The sequence below is a fragment of the Ptychodera flava genome, chromosome 19 (genome assembly GCF_041260155.1).
Source record: "Ptychodera flava strain L36383 chromosome 19, AS_Pfla_20210202, whole genome shotgun sequence".
Taxonomy (NCBI): domain Eukaryota; kingdom Metazoa; phylum Hemichordata; class Enteropneusta; family Ptychoderidae; genus Ptychodera; species Ptychodera flava.
In genome coordinates this window covers 11,263,204-11,285,522 of record NC_091946.1, presented here as the reverse complement: position 1 = coordinate 11,285,522, position 22,319 = coordinate 11,263,204, and the positions used below count along the sequence as shown (strand labels likewise).

The following is a 22,319-nucleotide window of genomic DNA, read 5'->3' as shown; positions in this document are numbered from 1 at the left end:
AAATAACAATGCATAATTTGCATATTCCTTTGTTGTAAAAATATCATATTTTGTTGGTTAGTTAACATATGAATACATGTAGATTGCTGAAAAAACGGGTGACCCTTCCCTTGAAATCCTCTCATGGAGAACCCTGCTACTAAAGAAATAGTTGATATTTATTGAGTGACGATAAAATGACTGAGATACTACCGGTACATAGCAGGCAAAATAATTTCTATTTACCTGATCGATGTAGAAAGCTGTGGATGATCTGATTTCTCTTCTTTGCTTCAAGTCAGTTTCTGTCGTGTCACGAGTCAGAGCAATGTATTCTACCTCCCTGTTGGTCAACTCCTGAATGTTTTTGAAGATAGAAAAAAGAATAATATGATGATGCATTTGCGAGAATGTAAGTAAGTTCAAAGCATGACAAGGAATGCTGCCTTTTATGTTTGCTGGAATAATTCAGATTCGAAAGGTGCTAGCAACATGCTTAGCAGGAATAAGTCCACATCAGAATTGCAATTTTCATTGCAAAGGATTGATTACCCCAAAAAATAAAATTCCAAACATGGCTTGTCAAAATCAGTGTAATAAGCTCTACTTACTCAACTTGAAGATGGATGGAAATTTTGTATTCAATGAGCTGGACTGAAATGTATCAAATGCTGTGAACAGTTTGACGGCTGACTGTAAATTTGAGAAAGGATTAGACTGTGCCATTGCTTTTTTCTTTCATTCTTTGACTGCTTCAGTTTCTGTTGTTGGACATCCATATAGGGGTGAAAGGTCAATGGTCAAGGGTCAAGTCTTGGGCAGAAATGTTGGGGTTGAAGATGTTCCACCAACAAAGATGCAAAAACCACACAAATGAACAGTTACTACTCACTGCATATTGCATAGCAACTGCTCTCCGTAGTGGCCCTGGAGATCCTATCAGAAACACATCCTGACCGAGTAAATCCTGAAATAAAGTCACATTTTGGAAGTAGAGGTATTGTTATAAAATATCACAAAAATATGACACTGAGATATTCCAAGGTACATTTTCTCATCGGACAAAGTTATCCAGAAAATCAATGTGATAACAGATGATATACTAGTAACACATTACAACATACAGTATGAATATCCATAGACACACCATTGGACACATCATGAACTTCTAATTTTCATAGGTTGAAATTAATTGAATGAATCACTGTGACAAAACGTATGCGAGACCAAACATTTTGGCCCTGCTTTTTGGACGCAAACTTCTCTTCAGTTGTAAGAATAGATTTCTGACATTTTTTATCAGCTGTACAGTACGGCAAACTCAGTTTGGCGGTGGTCTAATTGCAGCCACACTCAGACCCCACGTAGGCACTAGTGTCACCATGTGTGAACAAAATATTGACCAATTACTGGCCAATTATTTTGATATTTAATACACAACCGATGACCTGCATCCTTTAATATCATAAAAGCCTGCATGGGATATTTTTTGATGTCAAAAAAAAAATAAGTTGTTGGCAAATGACTAGCCTACCTTTTGCATTATCCATCTTAGATGTCGCATCACAGTCTGCGGAGGATTATCAGATACTGGCGGGGGAATAAAACAAACAAATATTTAACTTATAATGTATGTAAGAAGCAAAATTCAGGAAAGTGGCAGAGACACTTGGAAAATTTCATAAATGCAAAAATGTACAGAAATTCCATACGTGGAAATTCCATGCATGAAATTCCTGCAATAAATGTGTCAGATAACACATAATAATCCTCCAGCTTCAGGACACTTACTGTGTTTGATTGGGACAAGCTCAGGGTTCTTGGCAGGTCTGAGTTTCACACTGACATCTCCAATGCTTACCGTGCCATCTAGGAGTATGGAAAAAACATATCAAAGTTACCAGCAGGTTGAGGCATGTCAAAAGTAAATCATGTTGTTTATTAAGTAATAGTAAAAAAAATGACACGAAGAATGAAATATGGACACTAGAAAATCCCAATTATAAATTTGTTTTATTTGTACAAAGGAGGTAAAGGGTAATCTAGCTTCAATCTCTGTGGCTCAATCAAGGAAATATAAGGGCAGTGACTAGCATTAGCTCGATTAGAGGAGCAATATCTTCGGTGCTATTGAATAATACAGGTTCATAAGCTAATGTCATAGTAATGACAGGGAGCGGGCTCTGGCTAGCATGCCCCTATGGCCTAAATGTATGGTGCAATCCAGGAAAGTTGACGAGAGATCCTAGAAAGTAATTAATAAAGTAACTGTGTATGACCTATGTGCATGGGTATATTTACCATGGCGTGCCACCATACCTCCATGGCAGCTGCAATACTGCAATACAGCCCTGGGGCTGTGAACTGGTTCATTTCATGTTAGTCATTGTTGTGTCAACCCATAGGGCTACAATACCTAGGTGCTAATATGTGTACATTTTGCACTGTAGATCTGCTGTCCTGTCACACAGGCAGCAAATCTTCCCTGAAATCATGGATATTTCACCATGGTCTTGCTTCCTGGTCATAAACAATTTGGTCTATGACAACCAAATGGTTGAAATTGATACTTTAGACTTGAAAAGGACAGTTCACAGTCCCTGTTTAGAGAGGGACTTTGGACAGTAAAGACTCTGACAATTTTTTTGGAATCCACTGCCATCAAATCTTGCACAAGTTGAGATCTCACCAAATGTGATCAAATGAGACATGTTAAACTGTCGACTTTCTGTCTAAAGTATCACTGTCGATCATTTGATTGGTGTAGGTGGAATTGCTGTACGACGAGAATCGCTGCCAGCATAATAGTTTCTGTGCATACATGTAGTAGATCTGCTGTAAGGGCTTGCAGTTCTTGGTGACCTAGCCCTGGATCCATTGGCAGAATGTTGGGCCGGCTGTTTCTACACTTCGACGTTTTTCATGCCGCCCCATCACTTGCCCTGGTTCCATTTGTGGAGCACTGGCTGACATCAATGGAATTAACGCCCTCCCCAGTCCACCTTGCATGAATTGTCCTAGTGTAGAACCAGCCCGCCCCACGTTCGGCTTAATGGATCAGGGCTAGTGGTGACGGAGGGGGGGGGGGGGAGACATGAAACATCCCTTTTGTAAAAGACAGCATGGCCCATATTCAGCCAATGGCTAGGCTCCAGAGCAGAGCTGGGTTACCACGATTGGATCCAGGGCAAGTGTTGGGAGGGCAAGAAAAGATCTGAGTGTAAACAAAGCCCGTCCAACGTTCCGCCGATGGATTAACCGGAATGGATCCCGGGCTAGAAGTGGAGTGGGCGCCGGCATGAACCGCCTGAGTGTAGAAAACAGCCCGCCCTACTTTCCGCAAATGGACATCCATTCATCTACAGAAAGTTCAAAGTGCAATCAAAGGCTACGATCATATGCAAGACGACAGAAGAGAACCGAAATCGGCCGCTTCCTTACTACCGGCTCCGCTGCCCTTCCCACAATAAATGCATGCTTACCGGTGCTTTGCGATCTAAGCTGCGTGTCTGTTGCGGTTCTGCCGAGTACCCCGTTCAGCTGGCGAACACGCCGGAGTGCTTTCTCAGCACTCATCCTTGCGATCCTGAACATGAGCGCTCTTTCACACTGTTCCGGTACCTGCAGAAAGTTTGATCACCTTATCATTATCGAAGAACTTATTTATTCATCGCACAGTCACTGGGCAAAGTACACCGACCTGTGGGCAGCCATTGCTGTAATATATAACACATGTTTGTTGTTTCTCCCCTCCACAGCCTCGCTTTAAATATTTGAGGGCAAGGCGCACTGTCTGTAAGCAGGTAAGTTTCTTTTGTTTTTACTGTTCCGCATTCTTAGCCGTGAACATCGATCCGTTGCCCTTCTTTTGTTTGACCAGCGAAAGTGATGCACCGTGTTGGATTAGCCTCTATCCTCGCTGCACCAGAAGATTAGGCTAACTTAGCTCAGTACAGCTGCAACATGAGAAGGTCGGAATCTATGCCATTGTGGGTTTACGTCGCATTTTGTTAGGGACTCAGCGTCTATTCGCAACGCGCAAAAGGTAGGCTGATAAACTGTTTTCTATCAAACAATTGGTACAAACATTCGATTCTTGCATACAGTTTGCTTTTTTGTGGAAGCTGACCAGTAATGTTTCCACGGGGCAGTTCAGAGCAACTTGTATGTAATGTTAAAAAGTTACTAAGGGAAAAAAAGAAAGAAAAAAAGAACATCGAAATTGGATGCTTCTTCGCGATGTTATTTATTCGGGCTTCAGTCGATAAGACATTTTTTTCAAGTTGATTTAGTTGATGCCTCTAACAATGCAACCATTTCATCAAGTCTATTTTTCGTTTGTTCACTCAAAGATCTTTGTAATAGCCACAAAATAAGTTCAGGCATCTGTGTGCCTGTGTATGCGTGGCGATGTTATAATATTGTCTTATCTTAAAAGTGGTGATAATAATTTTTCTTGTCTTGAAAGAAAATGTAAGACGGATACCATAGTAAAATGACTGTTATGGAATGCCTATACTTGCATACTGTGTTCTGGTCTTTGTCATAGCAAAGCGCGGCATGTTTTATGTCCAGACGATTTTCGTTAAAACATTGATTACCAGTGCAAAGACACCCATGACAAAGTTAATTAGAGCGTTCGAAATTACACGGAAGTGTAAATTCAAAAGAAACACCAGATTTCATTAATTTTTTAACGTCTAATTGACGTCATTGCCCGGGACGCCATATTGATCGCATGGTTAAAGGCACACAGGGCATTGTTGATAACAGGTTGACGTCCTTTTTTCACGTGCAATGCGGTCTGCAGTAGTAGAACTATATGGTAGGGTTTAGACTATTAAAGGGCCATTATTTGTAACTTTTGACCATTTTTTACCTCGGAAAATCCCATGTTGGAGGCTCATATTTGTTGCAAATTGTTGTTTTACGAAGAAACAAACATGATTAGTGATGTTATAGCCACATAAAACTGCTAATTTTTGTTCAAACGTGTTGCCCTTCCGAGCTCGTTTGTTGACGTCAGGCATGCTCAGCGTGCTGGGGAGAACGCAGATATGGTGACGCCGCGATCACGCCAGATGTACAAGTTCACGTTTATTGCGGGATCAAAACAACATTGCGTCGTGGATTGCCAGACATCTGGCTACGCAACGTGCTCGGACAATGGACTACGACGTAAGTGCCGGGCATAAGTAATGAATATTTATTTTGAAATTGCTGTAAATGGCTCGCGCAGGTGCAGAAGAATGCCTACGTTGCAATCCGCGTGTCAACAGAGTTTGTATTTCTGTCCGGACAAAAATTGAAATTTTCGTTGTAAAATCACATGTTATTTAGTTGTAGGGCACGTAATGTTTCCGAATAATATGCGATTCTCTGTTTTTTGACAGGCTATTCAACATGAGCCAGTGATCATTTCAATCAAAACTAACGGAAAAAGCGCAAGAAGATACAGCTAATGGAACTTTAACAAATGTTATCAGTATCGTTCGTTTTCTTTTCGTATGGTCCAGTACGGTCCAGCGTGACATTGCTTACTAGAAGAGCATGCGCAGTACCCGTATAGTGGAAAACCTGACTTAATGGTACGTCTAGCTGAAATAGACTTTCAAAACCTAACTGAAACAGACTTTTAAGACGTAGAAAAATGCGAATTATAGTACAAGACTCTACATTTTCCGCTCTTCACACTGTGGCGGTCAGCTTCAGGATGTTTACGCCATTATAATGGCAATATAAACATTTATTAGTCGCTGTTTTTTCTTTATCTTTTATTTCTCTAGATTTACTAAAATAATCTTATCGTGACATGATTTTTTTACACAAGTGTGCAATAAGGCGTTTTAACTTACCAGAGGTTTTATCAAAGCTTTGCTTTAATGTTCCATTAGCTGCATCTTCTTGCGATTTTTCCGTTAGTTTTGATTGAAATGATCACTGGCTCATGTTGAATAGCCTGTCAAAAAACAGAGAATCGCATATTATTCGGAAACATTACGTGCCCTACAACTAAATAACATGTGATTTTACAACGAAAATTTCAATTTTTGTCCGGACAGAAATACAAACTCTGTTGACACGCGGATTGCAACGTAGGCATTCTTCTGCACCTGCGCGAGCCATTTACAGCAATTTCAAAATAAATATTCATTACTTATGCCCGGCACTTACGTCGTAGTCCATTGTCCGAGCACGTTGCGTAGCCAGATGTCTGGCAATCCACGACGCATTGTTGTTTTGATCCCGCAATAAACGTGAACTTGTACATCTGGCGTGATCGCGGCGTCACCATATCTGCGTTCTCCCCAGCACGCTGAGCATGCCTGACGTCAACAAACGAGCTCGGAAGGGCAACACGTTTGAACAAAAATTAGCAGTTTTATGTGGCTATAACATCACTAATCATGTTTGTTTCTTCGTAAAACAACAATTTGCAACAAATATGAGCCTCCAACATGGGATTTTCCGAGGTAAAAAATGGTCAAAAGTTACAAAGCTTTGCTTTAATGCACCTGTTGTGCATATCTGTCGTATTTTCAGACCACTCCGTGGCCGAATCCATGTTTTAAATTTTCTCCAATCAACAGATGTATGAACAAATTTTAATAAATTTGTTCATGGCAATCATAATATTGATATTTTTCGTGATTCATTTAAGACTAAGGGATGGACCATTAGACCTTGGGAGGGGGGGTGGTCACAATAATATTGTGAAAATTTTTTTTTTACTATTGTAAATTTCTGAATTTTTTTTTTTCCAATTGAGATTAGCTGTGCAAATTTTTTTTTCAGAGTAAATTTTCAGATTTATAATTTTTTTTTTAGTTCGTTGCTGTCTGAAGATAAAGAGGGCAAAGATGTGGTGCCAAGCACCACAAGCGGCCACGCAAGCGGTCACGGGGGGGGGAGGTCAGGAGAGGGGTGTCCCCCTGCTGCTGTTGGAGCTTTTGAAAAATATAGATTACAATGGTGTTATTTGGTGGCACTTGGGGAGTATTTTTGAAGGGGGAGGTCAGGAGGGGGTGTCCCCCTGCTGCCGTTGGAGCTTTTGAAAAAATAGAGATTACAATGGTGTTATTTGGTGGCACTTGGGGAGTATTTTTGCGGGAGGTGGTCAGGAGGGGGTGTCCCCCTGCTGGCGTTGGAGCTTTTGAAAAATAGAGATTTAAATGGTGTTATTTGATGGCACTTGGGGAGTATCTTTGCGGGGGGTGGTCAGGAGGGGGTGTCCCCCTCCTGCCGTTGGAGCTTTTGAAAAATAGAGATTTAAATGGTGTTATTTGATGGCACTTGGGGAGTATCTTTGCGGGGGGTGGTCAGGAGGGGTGTCCCCCTCCTGCCGTTGGAGCTTTTGAAAAATAGAGATTAAAATGGTGTTATTTGGTGGTACTTGGGGAGTATTTTTGCGGGGGGTGGTCAGGAGGGGGTGTCCCCCCTCCTGCCGTTGGAGCTTTTGAAAAATAGAGATTAAAATGGTGTTATTTGGTGGCACTTGGGGAGTATTTTTGCGGGGGGAGGTCAGGAGGGGGATGTCCCCCTCCTGCTGTTGGAGCTTTTGAAAAATAGAGATAAAAATGGTGTTATTTGGTGGCACTTTGGGAGCATTTTTTTCGGATTACACATCTTCCTCTGAAACATGGTCTTCTTGCTCCTCAGTAGCTTCCTATAGTTTTGAAAATTGACTATTTTGGTTTCCTGGCTTCCCTTTCTACTGCTTGGTGAAATGGCTACATGCACCCCACCAAACATCATGCATATCTGTTATCTCATGATTTACAATTGATTTTGACAAGCTGAGAAGCTAAAATAAGCTAAATAATATAGTTAAATTTGCATATTTGTGTTTTTAGAGCAATTGTTGCCCTTTTTTGATCAAAACATCTATTTCTCTGTAGCAGCATGTCCAAATTGATTGGATGTGTATAGATGTGTTGAAATTTCAATATTTGTCTTTTTAGGGCAATTTATGCCATTCATGGTCAAAAAATCTGTATTCTCTGAAAGGGCTTGTCCAATTTCTTTGAAATTTGCTACACAAAAAACGATTATTCATGCAGATTTATTCAGTATTTGCTATCGAGAAACTTTCAAAGTTCAACCCCTTTTGTGTGTTTTTGTGTTGGGATTTGTTGGATAGATGGCATTCTACGTAGTGCATTGTTGAATGTTAAAACATGTGTTGCTGTTGTTTTTTGAGGCTGTTTTTTGAGAAAAAAGAATTGAAAATGCCTTTTTAAAAGTAAAATAATACATAATGACTTGATATGTTGTTTTATCATTATTGACGTGTTTCTACTTGTTCACCCATTCTTGCGTTCATCATTGCAATAAAATGCTGTGAAAAAAATGAAACTGATGTGGCCTGCATCTGTTTACCTTGATCTTAAAAGGCAAATACAACTTTCTGTCTTGACAACCATACCATAGTTTCAATGTTTTACCTTGTGTACCTGCTTGGTTTGTACGCAGGAAACAAGTAGAAAACAGGTTCTATAATTTCATAATTTTCAAGTGATCAGAATACAAAAGTCCTGAAAAGATAAGATAATCACAACTTCCAGTATAAGGGATACAGTCACTCTAAATGTATAAATTAAAATTAAAAATGTGCCGGGAGGATGTACTAAAAAATACAGAAAGTTGCTTTCTGTCGGTAAAATCTAAAAAAAATTCAAAATTTTAAAGACTTTTGCAGATTTTTTTTTACGCCTTTGTCTTATTTATTTATTTTTTATTTTGCAAACTAGTTTGAAGATTTTTTTTTTCCTAACTTTCTGCTCTGAAATTTTTTTTTTTTCTGTTTTTGACCACCCCCCTCCCAAGATCTAATGGTCCGTCCCTAACATTTGGCATATTTTGATGGCTGTTCTTGTTGATTTGTTTGCTTTAGTTTGCTTTTCTGTGTGTAGATCGATTTCAGTTTTGTAAATATTTATCTTTGTTTTCTTTGTCTTGTTCACCTTTACGCAGTAATTTCTTTAAAGTTTTCGTTTGAGATTATAAATACCTGTAAATGGGACTTGATCCCGTAGGATTTCCAAATAAATAAATAAATAAACAAACAAATAAATAAATGAAATCAAATCCGTTAAATCCGATAAATAATAAGAATTGAGCGAATTGTGCCGTGCCCTTTGACCTTTCAGCGCTAAGATCATGGTTTGTACTGCACAACTGTTTTTCGTATAAAGTCATTGTTGTATATTGCATATTTATCCGATAAAATAATAGTCTCGACTTTTTTTTTAGATTCACACTGGACCAACCAAGTGGCAGCAATCGATATACGTGTGACGTTTTCCGGCAGATAAGAACTCTTGGGAAAGAGTTTGAAAAGTCAGTGATTCTTGCCAGACTTCAAGAATGATGTTATGTCATTACAAGAGACGACTGTTCTGCATATTTGTACTGGTGTCTGTGCTCACTTTCAGCAGTTATTTATTGCTGTATTCAGGAACCGATACAAACTATTTTTTGATTTCCAAGGGAAAAGGAGAAAGGTACTATTCGATGTTAATAGTCTTTAACCTGTTGATACTCACTCATATGTCTGTCTGTCTGTCTGTCTGTCTGTCTGTCTGTATGTATGTATGCATGTATGCATGCATGCATGCATGTGGGCATGCATGCATGCATGCATGCATGCATGCATGTATGTGTGTGTGTGTGTGTGTGTGTGTGTGTGTGTGTGTGTGTGTGTGTATGTATGTATGTAAATATGTATGTATGTATGTATGTATGTATGTATGTATGTATGTACCGGTATGTATGTATGTATGTATGTATGTATGTATGTATGTATGTATGTATGTATGTGTATGTATGTATTTATGTATGTATACATGTATGTATATATGTAAACACACAAACCAATATATGTGTCGTGACTGTTGCAAAGTTAAACAGTGTATCTATCTTTCTTTTTTTCTAGGGGACATCAGTGTCTTTCGTTTCCTGCCCCACTCGTTTGCACACACAATATACCAGCGTAACCATGGTTGTGATAGATACTTACCTTTGAACTTGCATATTCACTGCATGTTTGACAGGACTAGGTATTCACACGGCATTGGTATTCACACGGCATTGTTTTCCCACACTTTTGGAGTTCAATGAACATGAGAGTCAATCATTTTATTTAATGATATTGCCGTCGAAAAATTCTAAAAACCACTGTAGTCTCAACATAATAAACAGGAAATAATTTTGATATTTCCAAATGTCTCTGCGCTTCCGAGAGTGTGGGGTAACATCATTCATTTCTGATATAACACAAAATATCAGCAAATTCGAATAATGTTATTTGTGTCCATCAGTTAGCTAGTAGTGACAATGATAAGTAAGTATATGATGTCCATCATTGGATTGTTAAGTTTGCTCCGACCGAAAACAAAACAAAAAAAAACAACCCCCCCCAAAAAAAAAACAAAACAAAAAACCCATTTCGATCTTTTAATCAACGAAAGCTTCTGATCAGAAGCGACGAGGTATTGATGTCATTCTTTATCATTCTCTAATAGTCTCTTCTCATATATGCAGGGAAATTAAACAGGGAAATTAAACCTGACATTTGCAGACTTAAATCGACGTATTTCAAAGTTTCATTTTCAACACTGTACTGCTATTTCATTTTACATCACCAAGAGAGGGCTAAACGATTCCTCCAACAATTTTTAACTTGTTACCAATTTTTGACTTGTTACCACTCCTCTTTGGAACAAACAAATAAACAAATAAACAAACTAAGAAAAAGATTAACAATACAATGATACAATACACTGCACTGGGAATGAGAAGGTAACATAGTAGGAAAGATGCCAAGAAATCGTTATAGTCTGGAAACGTAATAGACCACGGCGAATCTTCTGAGCGCCGTCAAGCAAGGTTGACGAAAGAAGGGAGACTATTCCGCGAAGCGCATAGCACGCGTCCCCCTAGAACTATGTAAGATTCCATTCCCATGACAATTTCGTTCTTGTTTTGCTGTGTTTACACCAGCGAAAGTAATATTCTCCACACAGACATCAAACGAAAGCCACGATGTAAAGAGACTACTCGACATGGCGTTGATAAAAATTGCCATATTTATCCTTATATACTGTTTCAAAACAGTATACTCAATTCTCAACTACATTCCGATAGTGAGTACATTCGTCAAGGTATTTAAAAGAGTTTTCTTCTTATACCTGTGGTCACTACTGTTGGTGGTGTGTCGCATCGTCAGGAATGTCGGAAGTTTCTGCTTCAGCGTGACGAGATGGTGCGTATTTCTCACGTTTCTGCCAATTTACATTCCTGGTTGGATTACAAACCGACTTCTGTATGCAGTGTGTAGTAAGGTGGTAGGAGATTCTACACAAGGAAAAGCAAGCAATGGTTCCGTATTATCCGTGTTGAAACTCATCGTACTCAGCCTACCTGTGATTGGATCAACGTTTGCCTCTGCAGAGTGCAGGATTCTATATCTCCTGAACGTTCCAGTCAGCACTGTCAGAGCTATGCAAGACAATGTGATCGCCGTCAAGACAGAGGTACATGCCATGTTAGATCAAGTTGACCAAATCTCTATCACCAAGATCATTGTGGGATGTTTGTCAACTCAGAGAACACCGGCGACTCCTCCAATTTCAACAGGAAGAGAGGGAGTACCTACCGATGATGTCCCCATGCTCTCTGCAAACGCAAATGAAACCTCTGGCCTGAGACCTTTCAAAAGGCTCTTATCGGTACTACCATTCGGGAAAGACATTATCGACTTCACTGAAACAGTATTCAGACTCCCTTCTACCTGTGTCACTCGCTGCGAAGACGTCGTTCGCAACACTGTTGAAACGATTGAAACCATTCATGGGTTTCCTCAAGAAGTCATCAGTTCAATCAACGACCTGAACGAAAGGTTTGACAACTTGAAGATGGAATCGGACAATGCAAAGCAACCTCGCCGATTTGGTCAACTGAAAGATGACGTTGCCAAACACTGCAATCAAATATCCCAGGTACAGAGAGACTTGGCATGTCGTTTCGTAAAACAGGACAAAGATCACGAACTGAGTTTGGTGAAGCTGCGGCGGGAACTCGACGCATTGCAACTGATGACCCAAAATGATATCTCGGAGATCCTTCGCAAAGTGGATGAAGTCGTGGAGAAATTCGAACTGGTTGCAAAACACCTAACAGTTGCCGAATGTTCAAATGGACAGAAAGTGACACTGCCAAATCCCGAGGCAAGCAGTACTGCTGAGGTACCGCTGCATTCTGAACTGCAGATGAAAGCCGTGAAACGTCACCAGGTCAACCCAAGCTCGTCATTCTCTTGATTGACCTTGACAAAGCGATGGTTCTACAAGAGTGGGTGATAAATCAATCTAAATAAGGACTGGACACAAATTACAGGGGGGGGGGGGGCCGGTGTTTTTTTGGGGGTGGGTCGCCATTTTTCGCGCAAGCATTTTTGAAGGGTCATAAAATTTTGTGCAAGCCTATGGGGGAGGGTCACCTTTTTTCATGCATCAAAGCTGAAATTGCATGTGCACGTTATGGAATACTGAAAAAAGAAAAAATACCTCCTGGCACTTTCATTTGCTGCCATTACCATTTTCGGCGCGCCCTTCGGGCGCAAATTTCAGGTATAATAAACAATGTATTGATGATCCAAGCAGCCACATTGATTTAAGTTGTCATGATTTCTACTTATTCAACACTATTGTGCATAACTGTCCCCTATAATGACTCTTTCAATAACAATTTGGGAGATTACTTATTTGACATCATTCTCCCATTGACAATACATTGGGTATAGGTCGGTGTCAAACGTTCATGTCGCTGTATGTACATTTTTTAATTTTTTGAGGACATTGACAGAATACAAACTGTTCAGAATAGTGCATAGTGTCATCAATAACAACTGGAAGCTTCAGGTCGAACAACTTTTGAATAACAATTTAGGATCAGATAACCTATGAGTTATTTGTAGTTTCCTCATAGCCTACAATGTATAGTGAATAACATTTTGGTGAAATTCCAAAATCAAATTTCTTGCACAACCATTGACTTGAAACCACTCTAGTCTAATCATGAATATTAATACTAATAATTAGGTGTACATAAATGCACAGGTTTACCAAGTTTTGTATTGGAAAAAAATTATTCATAGTTTCATCATAGACTGCCATGTATAGTGAATGGACATTTCAGTGAAATTCCAAAATCAAATTTCTTGTACACCCATTGACTTGAAACTACTCTAGTCTAATCATGAACATTAATACCAATAATCAAGTGTACATAAATGCACAGATTTTCCTATTTTTGTATTGGAAAAAAATTATTCATAGTTTCATCATAGACTGCCATGTATAGTAAATCGACATTTAAGTGATATGCCAAAATCAAATTTCTTGCACAACCATTGACTTGAAACCACTCTAGTCTAATCATGAATATTAATACTAATAATTAGGTGTACATAAATGCACAGGTTTACCAAGTTTTGTATTGGAAAAAAATATTCATAGTTTCATCATAGACTGCCATGTATAGTGAATGGACATTTCAGTGAAATTCCAAAATCAAATTTCTTGCACACCCATTGTCTTGAAACTACTCTAGTCTAATCATGAACATTAATACCAATAATCAAGTGTACATAAATGCACAGATTTTCCTATTTTTGTATTGGAAAAAAATTATTCATAGGGTTTCACCATAGACTGCCATGTATAGTGAATCAACATTTCGGTAAAATTCCAAAATCAAATTTCTTGCACACACATGGACTTGTAACCACTCTAGTCTAATCAAGAACATAAATATCAATAATCAAGCATACATAAATACACAGATTTGCCAAGTTTTGTATTTAAAAAAAATTATTCATAGTTTCTTCATAGACTACAATGTATAATGGATCCACATTTCACTGAGCGAAATTCCAAAAACAAAGTTATTGTACACAGATGCATGTGTTACCACCCTCTTCTAATCAAGCAAATTATGTCAATTATTCAGGGTCATATATACACAAATAGTGCATATTTTTAATTCTGAAAATTTTTTTTTACAGTTTTGTCATAGACTCCCATGTATAGTGGATCAACATTTTATGCGAAATTCCAAAAACAAAGTTATTGTACACAGATGCACATTTTACCACCCTCTTCTAATCAAGCACAATTATGTCAATTATTCAGGGTCCATATATGCACAAATAGTGCAAATTTTAATTCTGAAAATCTTTTGACAGTTTTTCATAGACTCCATGTATAGTTGTCATAGACTCCCATGTATAGTTTTGTCATAGACTCCCATGTATAGTTTTCATAGACTCCATGTATAGTGAATCAACATTTTGACAGAAATTCCAAAATCAAATATCTTGTTCACATGTGCACTTGTAAGCAACCCATGCTAATCAAGTATATCTATATCAGTTATTAAACATCTGTATATGAACAGATATAGCTAGTTTTATACTGGAAAATACACGTTCGTAGTTTTCTTATAGTCGACTACATGTATAGTGAATCAACATTATCGATAAAATCTAAAAATTACATTTTTTGTACAGGCATGCACTTTTTACCTGCCACTTCAAGCAAAGTACATTTACATGAATAACACACATATGATTTGATATTTTTTGGACAACGCGTTATATCGGCCACATTTTGCCTTCCTTTCCGGAGGGCGACTTAAAAAGTAAAGCAAGTCAGAAGGGGGTCTTGAACACATTGCGGGTTTTTTTGGGGGGTATTGAGTAACAGGGGAGGGTCACTTATTTTCATGCACGGATAAGGGGGAGGGTCACTAATTTTTGTGCATGAACTTTCGAAGGGTCACTATTTTTGACGCAGCGGTGTTTCGAAAAACACCGGCCCACCCCCCCTGTAATTTATGTCCAGTCCCTAACTGAATTTTATTTTGCACATCTTTGCAGCTGATGTTTGACTGATGATTCTGCTCTTGTGTAATCGCAAATTTGCCATCGAGAAAGGACATTTCAGTTCACAGTTCATGTGTTTTTAATGATGGTTGTCATTAAATAACTAAATGATAAAATCAAAACTAGTGAAATTATGTAGTAAAACTATGTTTAATATGTTTGTGTGTTCCTGTCTGTTCTGTATCTGTTGTTGGTTGTCTCGGTGTCACATGCCTGCTTCCTTGTTTTCTGGTTTGCTCTTTTTATTTGGTTATCTGTCTGTGTTTCTGTTTGCAAATGTAACCTTTAGGCCCAATCAAAGACCAATGCACAAAACAATATGACCAGAGGTCTTCTGGTAAGGCGATCGCATTGATCTATCGCATCAGAGTTCCGGTCTACGCGCGCCTTGGGAAAGACATTCTACAGTGCATGCAGAAAAAGTGAATTCTGATTCTGCATGAACTGTAGTCTCTTGTTGGGTTCAGATCGTGCAATATATATTTCGGTTTGCTTGCAATGGGTGATATGCACAGAAACAAAATACTTGGAAAAGAGAAGTCAAGTATTGTGGTTCACAGCTGAGCTGTACTCATAGTTTGTGCAACCATGTTTTCAAGAACGATATAAAGACGTAGGGTAAACGTTAAGGTAGAATGCGCCTCTGGGACATTCGGACTTTCACTTTTATAGTACTTATTTGGTCTACCACTTGTGGGGGCTCATTTTGAATCTCGTGAAATAAAAACAAAACTTTTTACCGGTTTCTTTTTGTGAAAATCTAACTTTAAATTTATCAACATAGAGTTGACACAGGGGATGGCGGCCATTTTGAATTCAGGTGTCGGGAAACATTGTTTTATTTGTTTCTCTAGAACTAAATTTTGTTCTATGACTCCTGACTTTTCTTGATTTCGAAAGGAAATCTTTTAATTTCGAGGAGCCAGCTACCTTAAGTAAACTATTACCATCACTGGCTTTTATTCATTCCGAGCGAAAAACGCTTAAGTCTTTCGCTTTAACGAAAAATCCTCTGACAGTGTTATTTATACCAGTCTTTGACTGATCTTTCTCTACAATTCAGTTCTCATAATTTTGCAGGGAGATTATATGTTGAGTATCTCCTTACTGTCTGCAACGCTAGATCGACACATTACAAATTTCAATTTTTGGAACTTCTGTTTCTTAATTTTACATCATTATTGAGAGCTCCACAAATTTCTCCCTGAATTTTCTCCGCGAGGCCAATTTGCAATCATTTGAAAAACAAAAAAAGGAGGACAAACAATGCTTGTGTGCTACAGAACAGGATAGGTTAAAAAAATCGGAAAATGCTAAGAAATCGGTATCGTGTGGGAATGTGGGCATGATGTATGTGTTTTCTAGACGGGCCTAATCGTTTGATTCCTCTCCTGCCTTACGTTCCTGTGCAGTAGCTACTAACACGTGAATACATGGGTATTGCTAACACCCACTATCTACGCAATAGTCCGTTTCAGTTTATTTCTTCAAATTGCTCTACACACTACAGACTCAGAGCAAGTCTATAGTCACCATATGCATAGAAAACGCAAACTGACGCAGAGCGCGTCTATTGACGCCCTCTAGCGGGCCAGCGAATACTAGGGAGGCTGTCAACGATGCGCAGCGCGTTCTATACGCGTCACATGGAACAATCGCGATTCTTTTTCTCCGGGCAACATTGTTCCATTGTGCCATGTTTACACAAGTAAGCAGTCTCAGAGAATCAGCGATAGCCACGATGTCAAGATTTGACTCGAAATGGCGTTGATGAAAATTGTCATCTTTCTCCTCATATACTGTTTTAAAACAGTATACTCAGTTCTCAACTACATTCCGGTAGTGAGTACATTCCTCAAGATTGCTGAGAGAATTTTCTTCTTTTACCTGTGGTCACTGCTGTTGGCTTTTCGTATCGTCAGAAATGTCGGAAGTTTCTGCTTCTGCGTCACGAGATGGGGCGTATTTCTTACGTTTCTGCCGATGTACATTCCTGTTTGGATTACAAGCCGACTTCTGTATGCAGTGTGTAGTAAGGTAATGGGAGATTCTGGACAAAGGAACGCAAGCGTATCCATATTATCCGCGTTGAGACTCATCGTACTCAGTCTGCCTGTGATTGGCCCAATGTTTGGCTCTGCAGAGTGCAGGGTTCTGTACCTGCTGAACATTCCAACGAGCACTGTCAAAGCTATGCAGGGCAAAGTGATCGCCTTCCAGACCGAGATCAAATCCATGTTGGATCAAGTTGACAAAATCTCTGTCACCAAGATCATATTTGGATGTCTGTCAACCCAGAGAACAGCGACTCCTCAAATTTCCACTGGAAGAGAGGGAAAACGCACCAGTGACGTCCAGATCGTCTCTGTCGAGTCATCTTCAAACGCAAATGGAAGCTGTGCCCTGGCGTTTTTCAAAAGGCTCTTATCGGTGGTACCATTTGGTAAAGGCATTCTAGACTTCACTAAAACTGTACTCGGACTTCCCTCCGCTTGTGTTACTCGATGCGAAGACGCCGTTCGTAACACAGTTGAAACTATTGAAGTAATTTACGGATTTCCTCAAGAAATTATCAGTTCAATCAACGATTTGAAGGACAGGCTTGCTAGGGTGGAAGCGGACAATGCAAAGCAACCGCAAGGATACCGTCAACTGACAGAAGATGTTGCCAGACACTGTAATCAGATATCCTATGTACAGAGAGACTTCGCTTATCGATTGGAAAGACAGGACAAAGATCACGAACAGAGTTTGGAGAAGCTTCGGCTGGAGTATGGCGAATTACAACTGGTCACTAAGAACCAAATCTTGAAAATCCTTTGCAAGGTGGATGAAGTCCCGGAGAAATTGGGAATGGCTGCAAAAGTTGCCGAACAGTCAAGCGGACAGAACGTGACACTGCCAAATGCCGAGGCAAGCAGTACTGCTGAGGTACCGCTGCATACTGAACTGCAGGAAAACGGCGCGACACGTCAAAAGGCAAACTACAGCTTTTCGTTCCCTGGACTTGCTTTTGCAAAGCGACTGTTCTCCAAGAGTGGTTGATTGGTGACATACATGAACTGCGTTATGTGCTCTGTATTTCTGATGCAGAAGACATTTGAGTGGTGGATAGAGCCCTATAAAGCGCAAATTTGCCATCGAATTATGTCAGTTCAGCTTTGCTCTGTTTTCTTTTCATGATTAAAATTATTTAAAGAAACCAAAAATAGTGTCTGTCTGCTCAACTCCTTTACCAACAAGATAATCAATTTATGGTGGTCCCAATGCACTCCGCTATCCCCCCAAAACGCCCCCAAATATACAAGCTTGAGATGAAAACCCAAGGAAAGCGATCTTTTAGATCGATTTCGTTGTATTTAACAAAAACACATGAATGGTGAGAAGTGAATGACATATTTATATTGTCACACTGAGGTACAAACACAGACTAGCGCTAAGATCAAAACACACTGCACAGTTCACTTGACCTACATTGTCCTGTTTATTTGATTTATACGTCTATAGGAGGAAATGCGAGTTCAGAACAAACGTGATCACTTTGAAATATTTTTGCGTCATTTAAGTGAGAGATTTCGGTAGATTTGTAGCTTTAACAGCGACGTGCAATAATTGAAGATCGAGAACAGTATTTGCCATTTTAAATTCTTGATATGATATTTAATTCTTAACTTTATGGAGCCTTTCGTTGATATATAGTCTAACATGATTGTCATCCTGTGGTGGCTTGTTTGCTTTTTTGTTGCTTATGATTTACGGCCTTTTCGTCCGGTAATACTTTAGTGAAAGATAACCTACATTATTTAAATTTCTTCACGTCGTTTCTCAACTTCTGAAATTCACAGAAGAGCGGTCGCCTATTTACGCTCGTTTTGTTTTAAATCTGATACATGAGCTATGAAATTGCATGAATCTGAAATGTGACTTGCTATTAAAAAGGATGAGAAAATGTATGTATGTATGTATGTATGTATGTATGTATGTATGTACGTGTGTATGTATGTATGTATGTATGTATGTATGTATGTATGTACGTGTGTGTGTATGTGTGTATGTATGTATGTATGTATGTATGTATGTATGTATGTATGTATGTACATCTCTCCCTCCCTCTCTCTCTCTCATATATCGGAATTCCCTTTCTTATTTTAGTATCCATCCTCTTACCATGATCCTCTCAGCTATACTTGAACATATTTCCCTTTTCTGCATGATACATCCTTAGGTCAGCAGATTTCCAGATCAATAGGGGAAAGGTGAGAGCCGAAAAAGAACTAAATGAACCGATTATGAAGTGGGCACCGAACCTAAAGAAACTACCTGATTTACAGCCTCAGCTCGCGGCAAACGAAACCTTTGACGAAGAAGACGTAGAGGGCGTTCCAATGACTGGTACCGGTGAACTTTTCGACTGTCCGCCACCTCCAAAGTGGCTCAACGGTCGTCAACCTTGCCGACCGGCGAAGAAGATCATGTTTCTCAAAACCCGACGCACGGGAAGCAGCACGGTACAAAACATACTATTCCGTTACGGCGAGAAACACAATTTGAATTTTGCTTTGCCACGGGAAGGCATACAGTTCAGTGATGTATCTGGGATGCCGTTCCAGAGATCACAAATGATGAAAACTAACCACACGCCTGAAGGGTACGATATATTGTGCCACTATGCCAGATTCAACGAACCAGGTATGCTTATATTTTCGTTTTGTTAATTTTGCTGCAAAATTTAAAACAAATCATAGGTAAAGTTTTCAAACGAAGTGAAATACATCAAATAGCACCGTCAAAATCGCAAAGCTGAGAGGAAATGTAATACAACTATACTCTTCTAAATGAGGAAACTATGCAGAAAGCAGTTAAAAATATATTTTGTAATGGTCTTGGGATGACCATTGAGTGGTCATCTCGACAGATTGTCATGCATTTCGGGAGATGAGATCCTTCGTTACAGGTATTTATACAGCTACTCTCAATAGTAAAAGATCGCAAACTTGTTCCTGTTAGGACCAAATACACAGTGGCCGGGAGTGAACTGTAATCAAAAACCTGTTCGCGTTTTTTTTTAAAAAAAAGACTGCCAGGCAAATGTACCCACTTAAATGCTCCAACTGTCGATTCGTCTTAATTGTATGCAAGACAACGTCTTCTGACATTTTGATGTTGACCAGCAAACACTCTTACATTAGTAACGAAAGCGAGGTACACTAGTTCGCAAAATAACCCGAACACTTACAACTGATATTAGGGTTTAAAAGATCGAGTTAATAAAGGGACGAGAATGTGCACAGCCGTTATTTACGGGTAATATCTTCCTCCACTATAGGACAACGAACACAATCAATATTGGGGAATCTATACCAAAATGTTGAGATAGAATGTGCCTCGGGGACAGATACCCGGACTTTCAAACTTTTACGATACATTTTTGGTCTACCACTTGTTGCATGTTGGGGCTCCTGTTCAAAGTGATGGAATGACTAAAGTTTTCACAGGCTTATTTTTGTGAAAATAAAAAAATTATAGAATGAAGACAGGAATGTTGAATTTCAAGTGTCGGTACACATATTTTGTAATTTGCTCTCTGGTACCACGTTTTGCGCTGTAATCCGTAATTTCGAGAGGTAATAGTTAAAAGTTTCATTAGGGAAAGTTTGCTCAAAAGTTTAAATCTTTCCATTTCGAGGCGCATACTACCTCGAGGTTGCCCCAGGGGACAGGATTCAAGTTTTGCCAAAACTATCGTGGAAATATTTGCTACCAAACCAGGTGTTTTTGTTTCTCTGTGACACTTAGAATATTTGAAATTTATTTTAGAAGTATGTACTAATTTTTTGAAAAATATTTTTTCAAGGTCTGTCATCGGTTATTTCAGACGGCGGTATTTACATCACAACTCTGCGCGATCCGACCTCGCAATTTGAATCTATCTTCACTCACATGAGGCTGGACAAGCTCTTCAGGGTTCCAGGGAATAATTTGAAATCTTCCTTCAGAGTGTTCATGGAAAAACCCGAGAAATTCTACAGCGTGCTGTCTTCAACTCTGAGGAGATGGGCTAAGAACCCGATGTTATTTGACTTGGGAATAGCGCCACAGGAAATGTTGCATTTGCGGCAGGTTGATAATTACGTGCAATACTTGGACAGGAAGTTTGATTTTGTCATCCTGCGAGAATATTTTGATGAATCACTCATTCTGCTGAAAAAGCTGCTATGTCTCGATTTCCAAGACATCGCGTATGTCGAGCACAACGTCCGGAGTGCCGCGGCACAGTTCACAGACACAACGGCCGAAGGCCTCGATAGTCAGGTGCTGCGGTGGAACATGGGCGACGCGAGGCTCTACGAGCACTTCAAAGAGAAGACGCTTTGCCTAATAAGGCACTTTGGCAACGAGAAGATGAGACGAGAAGTCATGAAGTTACGCGAGATGAACGAGAAGTACTACGATCTTTGCGTTGAGGATATTTTGAACGATGGCGCCAACGTGTGGAGCCCAGCAAACAGCAGGGCTATAGCGTATAAGTTGAAGGAGAAAGCTGTGGAAAATGAAATGTGTGTGAACTTGGTCAAACCGGAGTACATTTACACTAGAGAACTGAGACACAAATTCATGACAAACATTTCACAAAAGTTGAACTAACGTTCTGGCAGTCATCAAAACTTACGATAAAGAAGAAAGTCCCTTTGTACCGGGGTAACACGGTTAAAAACCTCAGGAAAACAAAATAACAGGAAAGTCCTGACCGCAAAGCGTGGTCGATCGCCAAACAGTTGAAATATTTACAAAATTCACGAGAAAGTGGAGCTATTTGCGATTCGAAAACTCGTTTCAGCGTAGATTTTCGGTTCACTATTACTGTACAAACGACATTGCCTAAGTTCTAAAACCTTAAAGCCGTCAGGCTTGCGTTGACGACTGTTTCACGACTGTTAAAGGGTCATTACATGTTCCTTTTACTGTTGATTTATTTTGTCACTATTTTTGTTTTGTCTGTCAATTGCATGCTCTTGTTCTACTCCTCAGTACATGTTGAAATACCGAGTATTTAGCTTGACAACAAAGCATCTACAAATGTAAAATGCCATGTCATCTTGTTTGCATTTGGATTCCAGTCCGGACCAGAATTCACTGGTCAAATATAACGGCACAGACTACACATGTACAGGTCAAGTTCATTCTGAATGTTGTATCCCAACATCGTGTACTGCGTAGAACCAGAAACTGTAGTTGACACCGAATACAAACACGGTGAAAAAATCAACAGTTACTGGCTTTTAAGGTTCGTGCTATGTATGAATTTCACTTCAGCAGGCTTGTTTCGATGGTGAAGAACAGCGCCCGCTGTGGCGAACTTCGACAACACATGCGCCTGAGAAAGTTTGCACTCCAT

General features: G+C 39.4%; 2 protein-coding genes across 3 annotated transcripts in view; one reads left to right on the top strand and one right to left on the bottom strand.

The window, feature by feature from the left end:
* LOC139118555 (von Willebrand factor A domain-containing protein 8-like) overlaps positions 1-3,712 on the bottom strand; it is a 52,002-nt gene extending 48,290 nt beyond the window's left edge. The window contains exons 1-5 of the mRNA XM_070681906.1: positions 3,462-3,712; positions 1,771-1,848; positions 1,514-1,569; positions 872-946; positions 226-336 (exon numbers count right to left, since the gene is read on the bottom strand). Of these exons, the coding sequence (XP_070538007.1) occupies positions 226-336; positions 872-946; positions 1,514-1,569; positions 1,771-1,848; positions 3,462-3,573 (432 nt within the window). The 5' untranslated portion in view covers positions 3,574-3,712. The remainder of the gene's footprint in view (positions 1-225; positions 337-871; positions 947-1,513; positions 1,570-1,770; positions 1,849-3,461) is intronic.
* A 174-nt stretch (positions 3,713-3,886) lies between these two features.
* Positions 3,887-21,698, top strand: LOC139118556 (galactosylceramide sulfotransferase-like). 2 transcript variants are annotated; one of them, XM_070681908.1, is made up of 5 exons: positions 3,888-4,024; positions 5,496-5,567; positions 9,232-9,482; positions 19,149-19,612; positions 20,778-21,698. In XM_070681908.1, the coding sequence occupies exons 3-5, from the start codon at positions 9,346-9,348 to the stop codon at positions 21,566-21,568; spliced, it is 1,392 nt and encodes a 463-aa protein (XP_070538009.1). In that variant the 5' UTR covers positions 3,888-4,024; positions 5,496-5,567; positions 9,232-9,345; the 3' UTR covers positions 21,569-21,698. The 2 variants fall into 2 exon arrangements, with proteins under 2 accessions (XP_070538008.1, XP_070538009.1); XM_070681907.1 differs by lacking the exon at positions 5,496-5,567 and having other exon boundaries at positions 3,887-4,024.
* Positions 21,699-22,319: the final 621 nt, after the last annotated feature.